The sequence below is a fragment of the Pimephales promelas genome, chromosome 19 (assembly GCF_988280905.1).
Source record: "Pimephales promelas chromosome 19, fPimPro1.hap1.1, whole genome shotgun sequence".
Classification (NCBI taxonomy): domain Eukaryota; kingdom Metazoa; phylum Chordata; class Actinopteri; order Cypriniformes; family Leuciscidae; genus Pimephales; species Pimephales promelas.
This window is the reverse complement of record NC_142787.1, coordinates 2471615-2484376: the sequence shown is the minus strand read 5'-3', so window position 1 is coordinate 2484376 and position 12762 is coordinate 2471615. Positions and strand designations below refer to the sequence as shown.

General features: G+C 40.6%; 2 protein-coding genes across 2 annotated transcripts; both read left to right on the top strand.

Annotated features, from left to right (window-relative positions):
• Positions 1 to 128: 128 nt before the first annotated feature.
• On the top strand, positions 129 to 2672 carry ndufa2 (NADH:ubiquinone oxidoreductase subunit A2). Its single transcript, XM_039663505.2, has 3 exons — positions 129 to 285; positions 2329 to 2435; positions 2509 to 2672. The coding sequence occupies exons 1-3, from the start codon at positions 179 to 181 to the stop codon at positions 2598 to 2600; spliced, it is 306 nt and encodes a 101-aa protein (XP_039519439.2). The 5' UTR covers positions 129 to 178; the 3' UTR covers positions 2601 to 2672.
• Positions 2673 to 4563: 1891 nt separating this feature from the next.
• On the top strand, positions 4564 to 9898 carry arsib (arylsulfatase family, member Ib). Its single transcript, XM_039663507.2, has 2 exons — positions 4564 to 5300; positions 8373 to 9898. The coding sequence occupies exons 1-2, from the start codon at positions 4972 to 4974 to the stop codon at positions 9772 to 9774; spliced, it is 1731 nt and encodes a 576-aa protein (XP_039519441.1). The 5' UTR covers positions 4564 to 4971; the 3' UTR covers positions 9775 to 9898.
• Positions 9899 to 12762: the final 2864 nt, after the last annotated feature.

Here is a 12762-nt window from a genome sequence, read left to right as displayed (position 1 = left end):
GTATGTACTACATCAAAATATTAGAATTTTATAGTTTTTTTTTTTTAATTCAATAATACTGTTTTTAAAAGAATAATGAAAAACGAACCATCCAAATCGGTAGGTGGCGGTATGCAGATGAAACGTGTTTTAACCCATAGAAGAAGAGTGCCACTTCCGGTCAGTGAAGGTGACAGTAATGGCGGCGGTATCAGCGGTTCGCGGGATCGGCTCGAATCTGTCGAGGAATCTGCGGGAGATCCGCCTGCATTTGTGCCAGAAATCAGCGGCCAGCCAGGGGACCAGGTGCAGTACTGAGGCCTTTACTAGTCATGCTGTTACAGACTGACTGTTCTCTGCGTATCACCCTTACAAAGCGTGTGTTAATGTAACGTTACATTATAAATACTGTCTGAAATCCTAGTGAACTGTATGACATTGACAAACCGATTAACTTTTACTCATCCATTATTACATACATACACAGTTTCCCTATACTGTCCACCACAGTGACCCTCAGTAATGTTTGTGTGTGTTAAAACCAAAACACTGTGGTAATCTCATGTTCTAATTTGTTACTCAGTTTATTTAAATTTAAGTTATGTTATAATATTTTCTGCAATTATTTTAATGTTTTTTATTATTTTCCTATGTATTCCAAACTTTGACAATATTGTATTATTTACAGACATGCCAATAAAGCACTTTTTAATTGAATTGAATTGAGAGAGCATTTATAAATGTATACATTTTTTGTTAATGATCAAAAGTTAATAAAAATATTCTGCTAACTCAGATTCTTTATCTCTGATATTTTGAAGCTATGGCTATTTGCCTTTTTATTATCAGATTCATTTTATGCATTATCAGCATACGTTAAAATTAGTGGTTGACCGATATTTTATTTTATTTTTTTTGATGGCTGATATATAATCTATATAATTTGTATTTACTTTAATTGGTATTTAATATATTATATATAAATATGAAAATGCATTTTAAAAATACAACTTTAAAATAAACATTATACCGGCACTTTAGATGGCAACCTTTTGATTATGCAATCCTATTAGCATACAGTTTTTTTTCATAGATAAAGTAATTATTTAAAAATATATGAATATACTAAAAATTAATAATAATAATATCTTTTTTTTCTTCAAATAAAGACAATGGAACACTAATTTTACAAACACAACACAGTGAAAATGGCATTATAGCACCTCTTTTCTCCCTCGGTCTGAATGATCTGTTTTAGTTTACCACCTTCCTAAACAAGATTACTTTACTCTGATTTTCAGTTATAGTCTTTTAAAAAGGCATGTGAAATATTAAATAGTGTTGTCAAAACATTGATTTTTCGATACATATCGATACTGAAATATCTGAAATGCATCCAGTCCTCATTATCCACAGAATAGATAGATGACACCAGCTTTTCTCTTTCTCTCTCTCTCTGACGGCGAGTGACGCACAAACCTGCCTCCATTCACTCACTCGTTTCATTTGCTCTGGATGAATATTGTTGTTGTTAAAGGGCTTGAATGTCTGCGTGGGATTGCACCTATTGCGCATAATTTCACTCATTCCACAGATTTTGTTCTCAAACCCAAAGTTCACGCTCATAAAGCCGCCTCTCGGCACTAAATTAGTTCTTTTTCACTGCTTATTGCGCTTAAACAGTCAAATACACACAAAATAATGTCAAAATGCTGAGTATTCGCATAAACACAGTCAGTTTTAAGTGAACGTAAACAGTTGAGAAGGAAACGCATGTGCGACAATATAACGAATCCGTGCGTCAGCTCTTAAAGTGACAGTAGCCTTATAAACCTGCTGCCAAATTATGAGATAATATAGAAAATATCTATAAGGCAGTTTTCCCCAGGGTATTGATGTCAAAATTGTGCCCAGGAAAAATACTGACTCTGAGTGGCTGTAACTTTGGAAAACTACTCAAAAAGTATTTAAAGTAGCCAGCTGGCCAATTGCGCAAATGCTGCTACATTACGAAAATGATGGCAGGACTACAGAGGAGTGTTTGAGGCAGGTATTACATTCGCAAAAAACTGTTACACACTAGCAGACAAGTAAAATAATTATAATAGTAAAGGATAAGTCCCCCTATCCACAGTAAATGTCCCTGAGCGTGCGTCACACATGTTGAGGATTGGTCTGCAGTCAAACAGATTAAAAACAGTGTTCATTGAGCATTTAGTCGCAGTGTGGATCCCTCTATTGAGTTGAATGGATCGTGTGTGCGCCTATAAACCAGCCCGGATGGTTTTTAAATTCAACACGGCCTCACTCTGTTTTGCTAATTCTTATTTGTTGATGTTGTTATTGTAGGGATTTTATCGAGCAGCATTATGTGACGTTAAAGAAGGCAAACCCTGAGTTTCCCATCCTGATCCGAGAGTGCTCTGGAGTCCAGCCCAGGCTGTGGGCTCGATATGGTAAGAACACATAAAGCATATTCATATAAATGAGCATATATGCATAATGATGCATCATCTCTCTCTGCCGTAGGTTTTGGTAAAGAACACAGCGTTTCACTGGACAACATGAGCGTCGACCAAGTGGCCAAAGCACTTGAAACCGTAGTAAATGCAAAGTCCTAAGCAAGCCTCACAATGTAAAATGTTGTAAATGTTATGCGTGTCACAAATCGAAATTAAATGTATGTTCTAAAATCCTTGGATTATTTATTTCTGATGCCTAAGTGTGTGCATTTCCCATTGACCCAAAATAGAGATTTCCAGTAATTGTAAAGAGAATTCATGATTCATGCTAGCCTGAATAAATCATATGCATAAGGATATTTTTAAAAATTTTAAAACTAGCAAACCTTCATATATAGCCTGTTCTCCGAAAGATTGAATTTGACTACATTCCCAAATACAGTGTAAGAAAGTAGTTCATATGCCACCTGACATGAGTTATCATAGACTTTTTGACAGTCTATGAATGTCGATTGTGTGGGACAATATAAAAACATTTTAATTGGGCATTTTAAAAACTCAATAATTGAAAGCGTTCCATCCTCGTAGAAACTGTCAACTGTATATTTATGAACAGTATTTGTGATATTAACGTCATTCTGACATACTTCAATAGGAATTGTAGGTGAACTGAACTTGTATACAACACTTGTTTTATTTTTTGTCTGCCTAATTTTCATATTTTGCCATTTTAGCCACTGCAAAAGCTAAAATGATGCAATTTACAGTAAAAAAAAAACATTTCTTTTTGGTGGGACATCTAAAAGTTTTAGTTTTATATTAGGCATAATCATAAAAGAACAGTTACATGAGAATGACTAACAATATATTGTAATGCTGTGGTCTTGCAACATTTGTGTGAAGCAGGTTTTTATCATTTTAATTCTGAATTATAAACAAAAATATGAACCATTGTTTCTCCTAGAAACAAACTTTGTTATCTCTGTTAAGCTGCTTTGAAACAATCTGTAATGTAAAAAGCGCTATATAAATAAAGGTGAATTGACAGATTAATGCATGCAATGGAAAGAATTGAACATTGTTACAAGCATTACACCAGTTATTATCCTAATAACGTGATAGTTTGAAAGATTAAAGGCTTCGTCTTAAACCCCCGTCATTTTTGTGGACACAAAATAAGTCTACTTTAAATGACTGTGTGACTACAGCCTTTATCAATGTAACGCTGCTTTGAAACAATCTATTTTAAAAAGTGCTATAAATAAAGGTAATGTGGATTGACTTTATAAAGGCTATAAGGTGTGGAAGAAAGCATAGGCTAGGGATTCTCAAAGTCTACATTAAAAGGTCCAAATCTGAATTTTCATCGATGTCAAAGGTCAAGAAATAATTGATTTGCATAACAAATCAACACAATTTTTTTTTTGTTAAATAAAGTGCCTTTGCATTGAAAAAGTGAAAATATTCCAGGATTTTTCTCATGTTTTCACTTTAATGGGAACCAAACGGTTCAAGGTCCAAAAGACAGTTTAACTGCAAACTGTTCAAAGGGCTTTAAACGATTCCAGATGATGAATAAGGGTCTTATCAAGCGAAACGAACGCTCATTTATTTTTTAAAAAAAGTTTATAAGCTCAAATGCTTGCCTTGCTCTGTTCTGTGGTGTGCGTTCGTGACTCCTGTTCGAACTCGTTCATCAAAATGAACAAATCTTTTTTCGAGTCATTTGTTTCATTCAACGAACGAATTGACTCGGAAAAAGATTTGATCATTTTGATGAACGAGTTTGAACAGGAGAGTCACGGACGTGCATCACAGAACAGAGCAAGGCAAGCATTTGAGCTTATAAAACTTAAACTTTGTTGTTGTTTTTTTAATGAGCGATCGTTTCGCTTGATAAGACCCTTATTCATCGTCTGGAATCGTTTAAAGCCCTTTGAACAGTTTTTCTTTTGGACCTTGAACCGTTGGTTCCCATTAAAGTCCATTATATGGAGAAAAATGCGTCTTTTCGACTGAAGAAAGAAGACATGGATATCTTGGATGACATGGGGTTGAGTAAATTATCAGCAAAAGTTTTTTAAAAAGTGAACTACTCCTTTAAGTGTTCATTTTATTTTTCTAGGCTAACCCCCCAAAAATGAAATTTGAACACTGTTTCACAACGACTATTAACTTTAGTTCTTACGCTTTCGTCATGTTGGGGTTGGACTGAGAGAGAAAAAGGTGGGGTTGATATTAATGTCACAGAAAACTGTTTTCTCTAAGACGCTTTAAATCTCCCCGTCCCCGAGGAGTGTGTTATGGTACGCAGTAAACATTGATTATAGAAACGTCGCGTTTAGCGATATTTTTGTGTCGGTAAATAGCACATTATGACCTATTTGGCGTTCCGTGGTCGAGGTGTGTGTTGTTGGTCAGTGGCTGGCTCAAGCTTTATGGAGGAATCCACGATATCTAACGCCACGTCGCACTGACATCCGCCGAACTCAAAGCCAAGCCCGGAGCTTCCCCTCTTCTCTCCGACCCGATGCGGGCGCTGTTCGGGTGTCAACTCTTTTCGAGGTGGATGGCATCATGTCTGCTCTTCGGACTCTTCCTCGATCTCCAAACTTCTGCGTCGTCTTCCAGTGGCTTGAGATCGAGCCGAGAGGACATCACTACAGCTTTCAAACCCAAACAACCTCCACACATCATCTTCATCCTGACAGATGACCAGGGTTTCAATGACATCGGGTATCACAGTCGGGACGTCCGAAGCCCGACGCTGGATAAACTGGCGTCCGAGGGAGTGCGACTGGAGAACTATTATGTGCAACCGCTGTGCACCCCGTCCCGCAGCCAGCTCATCACAGGCAGGTCATTCACTCAATACTTCATAATAACACACAGAAATTACGCGTTTTCTTTTCAGAATGAACTGAAATCAGAATCTAAAATCAGGTTAAACTGATTATTTGGTGAAAAGTATTGGAAAAGGTTTGTTCAATGTGTTTCATGTTTGTTTAATGAACCATAAACAATTATTGCGCATGCACCTGTGGGCCAGTCACAGTTTACAGGCTAAGGTCATGGTCACAATAACTTAAGACACTAAAGATACCTTTATTGACTGTGAAAAACAGCAGAAGAAAGATGCACGTCAGGTCATTCAACTCATCGCCTTTATGGACCATTAAGGTCATGGTTACAATACCCTTACTTAAAGGAGTACAAATTAGCCTATGTTTTACTCACACTCAAGCCAATCTAGGTGTTTATGGCTTTCTTCTTCCAGAGGAATACAATCTGAGTTATACGGACGCTTTCGAGCTTTATACAGTGGAATTGCAACCATCACATTGAAGTCCATCAAAGTGCAACTCCTCACGGCTCTGGGGGGGTTAATATTGGCCTTCTGAAGCAGAGTTATGTGTTTGTGTAAGAAAAATATCCATATTTAAAACATTATAAAGTAAAATAACTAGTTTCCGGCCAAACAAACATACGGATCCGACTTAAGTGTAAACCACAACTTATACCCTGATAGCTCACATACATCACAGAGACGTCTATTTGATGTGTGTGTTTACATCTGGAAGAGTGTTTGCTCATCTGCAATACGTCTATAGGACGTTTCCTGTCAGATGTCAAATAGACGTTTAGACGATGTCTTTAAGATGTAATGATTTAGAACGTTAAACTCACATCTTAAAGATGTCTATCAGATGTTAGTAAACAGCAGATGCTTTACAGATGAAGCGATCTTTAACAGACATCTTGCAGACGTATATCTGGGGATGTGAGTAATGTGACATACTGCTGATGTTTACACTACGCCATGATGCACTACGCTACTTCTGACATCACAAGTTGTAAAAGTTGCGCTTTACACTTAAGTCGGATCCGTTTGTCTCACAGGAAGGTTTTAAATTCATAATCATATTTAATCGGTTTTATTTAATCAAAGATCTGTAGCCTGCCTTATCAATTACGTAGCCTACAATTCATTTGTGCCTGACCTGCATGACTTAAGCCTGGCATGTTCACTCTCTATGAAGTCCATTACATCAGGGTTTGCTATTGCTGTGATCCCATGTGAGTGACAGGTTGTAAAAAACAAAACAAAAAACAAGGTGTACAAATTAGTCATGTATAATAAGAACGGCAATATTCCATAAAAAAGAAGAATTTTGATTTCATGATGACATAGATGTAAAGATGCTACTGTATGTGTATAAGGTAGCCTATGTAAATCAGGGCAAATATACTTTATATGTAAATAAAATCATGAACCAACATTCAAATAATTCCCCATATACAGAAATATATATATATATATATATATATATTTATAAAGTAAAAATAATATATATTTATTAAAAAATATATATATATATAAGATATAAAATATATATATGCAGGGCTTTGAAATTCTTAATAAATAAAAGTTGTTGATTTTTAAAATAATATCCTCCTTTAAGTAATCCAAAAGTAATCAGTTACATTACTTTCATATTGTGGTACTTGGATTAAGTTACTCAATACTTTTTTTTATGAAGTAATTTCTAAATGTAACGGAAGCCTGGTAATAAGCAGAGTGTGCGCGCGTTGTGGACCCGCCTAAAGGCACATAGTAGTATTGCAGCCTTCTTTAAATAACAAAAATAAATAAATACTGCGCCATGGACTTTAGAGCAGGTTTCAGTTGGTCAATGACGTAGTTTATTTCAGGTGCCTCAAAATAGCAACGCACCAACAATGCGCCTGAACACACTTCATTTTCAGACCACCAGCCAATGGCCGCACAGATGGGCGCAAACGTATTTGCTATTTAAACAACAAGGTGTAGGACGTGAAAATAATAATTGCGTCAGGCTGAAACTAACAAAAATGGTGCCGCATTGCCTCAGGTGTACGATAGGGCCCATAGAAAGAAAACAGGGTCAGATTTAAAGGGTTAGTTCACCCAAAAATGAAAATTAAGTCATTAATTACTCACCCCCATGCTGTACCAACCCCGTAAGACCTTCGTTCATCTTCGGAACACAAATAAAGATATTTTTGATTGAATCTGAGGGCTGGATCACTCTTCCATAGACAGCCTGAGGGACTGCCTCTTGACGGCCCAGAAAGTCATTAAAAGAAAAGGTTTAAATATTCCATGTGCCTACAGTGGCTCAACTATAACTTTATCAAGCGACGAGACTACTTTTTGTGCGAAAAAAAAACGTAAATAACGACTTTATTCGACTTTCCATTACTTCCTTATGGGCGCATGCGCGAGAACTGAGACTAAACCGTTCTTCTTCGACTGCTTTTTGTTACCGGCTGCTCACCGCTTAGGAGTTTTACCGTCCCCTACCGTATAAGATGATGTACTGATATAGCTGGAGGCGCAAAACGTTCTGTTTACAAGCAGTACGTCATCTTATACGGTAGGGGGCGGTAAAACTCCTAAGCGGTGAGCAGCCGGTAACAAAAAGTAGTTGAAGAAGAACGGTCTCGTCTCAGTTCTCGCGCATGCGCTCATAAGGAAGTAATGGAAAGTCGAATAAAGTCGTTATTTACGGTTTTTTTTCGCACAAAAAGTAGTCTCGTCGCTTGATAAAGTTATAGTTGAGCCACTGTAGGCACATGGAATATTTAAACCTTTTCTTTTAATGACTTTCTGGGCCGTCAAGAGGCAGTCCCTCAGGCTGTCTATGGAAGAGTGATCCAGCCCTCAGATTCAATCAAAAATATCTTTATTTGTGTTCCGAAGATGAACGAAGGTCTTACGGGGTTGGTACAGCATGGGGGTGAGTAATTAATGACTTAATTTTCATTTTTGGGGGAACTAACCCTTTAAGTTCATGCCAACTTTACAACTTGGTGTAAAAAGCTTATTGTTTCAATTCTTGTTTTTTCTCTATTTCTTAGCATTAAGAATGTATTTATGGTTTCTTTTAGATATCAAATTCACACCGGCCTCCAGCATTCCATCATCAGACCACGCCAACCCAACTGCCTCCCTCTGGATGCCGTCACACTCCCTCAGCGCTTGCAGGAGGCGGGCTACTCCACTCACATGGTGGGCAAGTGGCATTTGGGCTTCTACCGGAAAGACTGTTTGCCCACACGCCGTGGATTTCACACCTACTTCGGTTCATTGACTGGCAGTGTGGACTATTATTCATATGGCTCATGTGACGGCAAGTCATTGTGTGGCTTTGACCTCCACGAAGGCGAGTCCGTGGCATGGGGGCGAGGGGGGAAGTACTCAACTCACCTCTACACCCAGAGAGTGCGCAAAATCCTAGCAACGCACGACTCAAGCAGTCAGCCTCTTTTTATCTTCGTTTCCCTTCAGGCAGTGCATACACCTCTAAACCCCCCCAAAGAATACATCTACCCGTTTCGCCGCATGGGCAACGTTCCCCGCAGGAAATACGCAGCCATGGTTTCTATCGTCGACGAGGCGGTCCGAAACATAACTTACGCGCTGCGCAAATATGGCTTCTACCGCAACAGCGTCGTCATCTTCTCCACTGACAATGGAGCCCAGCCGCTCACAGGGGGAAGTAACTGGCCCCTACGAGGGTGCAAGGGAACATATTGGGAAGGTGGTATTAGAGGAGTGGGTTTCGTGCACAGTCCCTTGATACGCCATCGAAGAAGGGTCAGCAGAGCCCTTATTCACATTACTGACTGGTATCCAACTCTTGTTGGACTTGCTGGGGGGAATGTGTCTCAGTATCAGGGATTAGATGGGTTTGATGTTTGGCCCACCATTAGCGAAGGGAAGGAATCTCCACGACTGGAAATTCTTCACAACATCGACCCTCTCCACCGGCGCAGTCGGGGCTCATTTAAGGAGGGACATGGACTGTGGGACACAACGGTGCAAGCGGCCATTAGAGTCGGTGACTGGAAACTCTTGACGGGCGACCCTGGACATGGGGATTGGGTGCCACCCCAGGTTCTCACAAACTTTCCTAGCAACTGGTGGAACCTGGAGCGACAGACTGGAGAGAAAAGGAAATCCATTTGGCTTTTCAATGTTACGGACGACCCTTGTGAACGCCGTGACCTTGCAGTGCACAGGCCTGATGTTGTCAAGGAGCTACTGGCACGTCTAGTATTACACAATCGCACCGCAATACCTGTTCGCTACCCGCCAGACGATACCCGAGCCGATCCTAGTCTGAATGGAGGTGCTTGGAGACCTTGGGTTGGTGAAGGTGAAGAGGAGGAAAACTGGGATGGGATTTATTACAAGAGAGGAAAGAATCGCAAAAGAAAATGTAGGCTCTGCAAGTTACAATCTTTCTTCAAGAAGTTTAATTTAAAGATCATGTCAAAACAGATATAAGACTCTTCTGTTATATAACATTACTTACAATAACTTAACTGAAAGGTGACATATTATGTCTCCTTGAATTTATCTTTATCACTGACCATGTTTAACACCCAAAATATATTGAATGTGATCTGCACATCAATCTTTTGTGATCAGTACATTCCTCACACTGTGCAGTGTGGACAACTTTATGCCGAGAGTTTCAGTTGCACCTCATTGCAGTACACGAGATCCAGGGGGCGGAGTTGGATCCAGATATAAGGGGTGGAGATGGGTAAGATTAGGGGTGGGGTTAGGGATCAGGGGGCGGAGATGGGTAGGATTGGGGGTGGGGTTAGGGATCAGGGGGTGAAGATGGGTAGGATTGGGGGTGGGGTTAGGGATCAGGGGGTGGAGATGGGTAGGATTAGGGGTGGGGTTAGGGATCAAGGAGTGGAGATGGGTAGGATTGGGGGTGGGGTTAGGGATCAGGGGGCGGAGATGGGTAGGATTGGGGGTGGGGTTAGGGATCAGGGGGCGGAGATGGGTAGGATTGGGGGTGGGGTTAGGGATCAGGGGGCGAAGATGGGTAGGATTGGGGGTGGGGTTAGGGATCAGGGGGTGGAGATGGGTAGGATTAGGGGTGGGGTTAGGGATCAAGGAGTGGAGATGGGTAGGATTGGGGGTGGGGTTAGGGATCAGGGGGTGGAGATGGGTAGGATTGGGGGTGGGGTTAGGGATCAGGGGGCGGAGATGGGTAGGATTGGGGGTGGGGTTAGGGATCAGGGGGCGAAGATGGGTAGGATTGGGGGTGGGGTTAGGGATCAGGGGGTGGAGATGGGTAGGATTAGGGGTGGGGTTAGGGATCAAGGAGTGGAGATGGGTAGGATTGGGGGTGGGGTTAGGGATCAGGGGGCGGAGATGGGTAGGATTGGGGGTGGGGTTAGGGATCAGGGGATGAAGATGGGTAGGATTGGGGGTGGGGTTAGGGATCAGGGGGCGGAGATGGGTAGGATTGGGGGTGGGGTTAGGGATCAGGGGGCGGAGATGGGTAGAATTAGGGGTGGAGTTAGGGATCAGGGGGCGGAGATGGGTAGGATTGGGGGTGGGGTTAGGGATCAGGGGGCAGAGATGGGTAGAATTAGGGGTGGAGTTAGGGATCAGGGGGCGGAGATAGGTAGGATTAGAGGTGGGGTTAGGGATCTGGGGAGGAGATGGGTAGGTTTAGGGGTGGGGTTAGGGATCAGGGGGCAGAGATGGGTTGGATTAGATGCGGGGTTAGGGATCTGGGGAGGAGATGGGTAGGTTTAGGGGTGGGGTTAGGGATCAGGGGGCAGAGATGGGTAAGTTTAGGTAAATGTAAGGTGGGAGGAGTTGGATCTAGATCCAACTCCTCCCCTTGGAATTCATGTTCGGCAGTAAGGACCATCTCGAGAGTTTTAGTGAGAGTGCAGAATGTGTTAAAGTAAGTCATTATGGCCATTAATGGTCATTAAGTGAGTGCTATTGATCTAAATAATAGGTTTGTTTTTCATGCTTCTTGTTACGTTCACATTATAAATTATAAAGAGTGATAACTACATTAAAATGTGGGAGTGAATCCGGTAAACTTTAAGGACTGTGAGTCATGAAATTGCAATGATTGACTTAGTAACCATAGCAACATGAGAATGTGATAACCATAGCAACATTTTGGCTTCTAATAATGCTATGATTTTTGTCACATTTACACATTAGTCATAAATTTACATACACCTTGCAGAATCTCCGAAATGCTATTCTTATTTATTTCTTAATAAAAAGGATCATAAAAACATTGTTTCCATTTAGTACTGCCCTGAAAAAGCATTTTCACACAACAGATGTTTAATAGCCTAGTCCACAAGACAAAATACAAACCCAAAATACAAGGCAAATTACATAGGCTTGATTTTTAATATTGTGTGTCATTACCTGAAGTATCCACAACTGTTTTTTTGGTTGTTCATGGTTGTTCATGAGTCCCTTGCTTGAACACTTAATAGTCGTCAGAAAAATCCCCCAGCTTCTGCACATTCTTTGCTCTTCCATCATCCTCTGCATATTTGACTCCTAACTAATTTTTGAGATCCCAGACAAAGAACATGAGAAACACTGGGGTTTATATACACACAAGAGGAGATTGGAAAATAAGACACACCTGAGAACAATCGGGAACTAATCAACAAGAAAAACTACAAAGGACTACAAAACATGGCACAGAACAGGGAAAAGGTCCACACAAGACAAGGGGAATACAGGACAGTAATAATGACACCTGCAAACTACAAAACAGAAGCCGCAGAAATATGGCCATGCCCTTTTTTGCATTTTCCGGAGGGAGGGGTTGATGCAAATGTGTGAGTTAGTGACGTCTAAAACCCAGCTGTAGTCCCAATCCAGTCGTTTTTGTAGGCAATATACTTCCTGATTTTTAAAAGACGATATCTCTGCTTACACTGAACTTTCAGCGCTGCAACTTTGCAGATACTGTTCATGCACCAACAGCAACATTACACACTATTTAAAATGAAAAAAGTGAAATCGCCAATCAACCAATTTAATTAAATTCACATTTATTTGTGTAACGCTTTTCACAATACATATCGTTTCAAAGCAGCTTTGCAGAAAATACATGCTTCTACATAAAAGTGATCTGTGATCTGAGATGACTGTGTCCAAGGCCATAAGCTGGCTAACGTTGGCGCTTGCAACACCAAGGTCATGGGTTCGATTCCCAGGTAAAGCAAGAAATTATAAGACTGTAAATGTGTACCTTGAAATGCAATGCAAGTCGCTTTGGATAAAAGTATCTACCAACTGCATGAATGTAAATGTACATGGTGCGATCATGGTGCATGTTGATTCAGAGTTGGCGTCATCTGAAGTCCTCGCAGGAGTTTGAGTCAGATGGAGTCGTCTCTTCACATCTGAAGTCTTCGTAATTGGCTGGATCCAAACTGGAGCTGACATGGTCTCTGGTTACAGTACCTCGGGATGGGC

Excerpts from the sequence above, each read along its gene's own strand:
- ndufa2 (XM_039663505.2), top strand. The coding sequence starts at position 179 with ATGGCGGCGGTATCAGCGGTTCGCGGGATCGGCTCGAATCTGTCGAGG. Across the intron at positions 286-2,328 it reads GCGGCCAGCCAGGGGACCAG|GGATTTTATCGAGCAGCATT; the intron begins GTGCAGTACTGA and ends TTGTTATTGTAG. Across the intron at positions 2,436-2,508 it reads CAGGCTGTGGGCTCGATATG|GTTTTGGTAAAGAACACAGC; the intron begins GTAAGAACACAT and ends TCTCTGCCGTAG.
- arsib (XM_039663507.2), top strand. The coding sequence starts at position 4,972 with ATGCGGGCGCTGTTCGGGTGTCAACTCTTTTCGAGGTGGATGGCATCA. Across the intron at positions 5,301-8,372 it reads AGCCAGCTCATCACAGGCAG|ATATCAAATTCACACCGGCC; the intron begins GTCATTCACTCA and ends GGTTTCTTTTAG.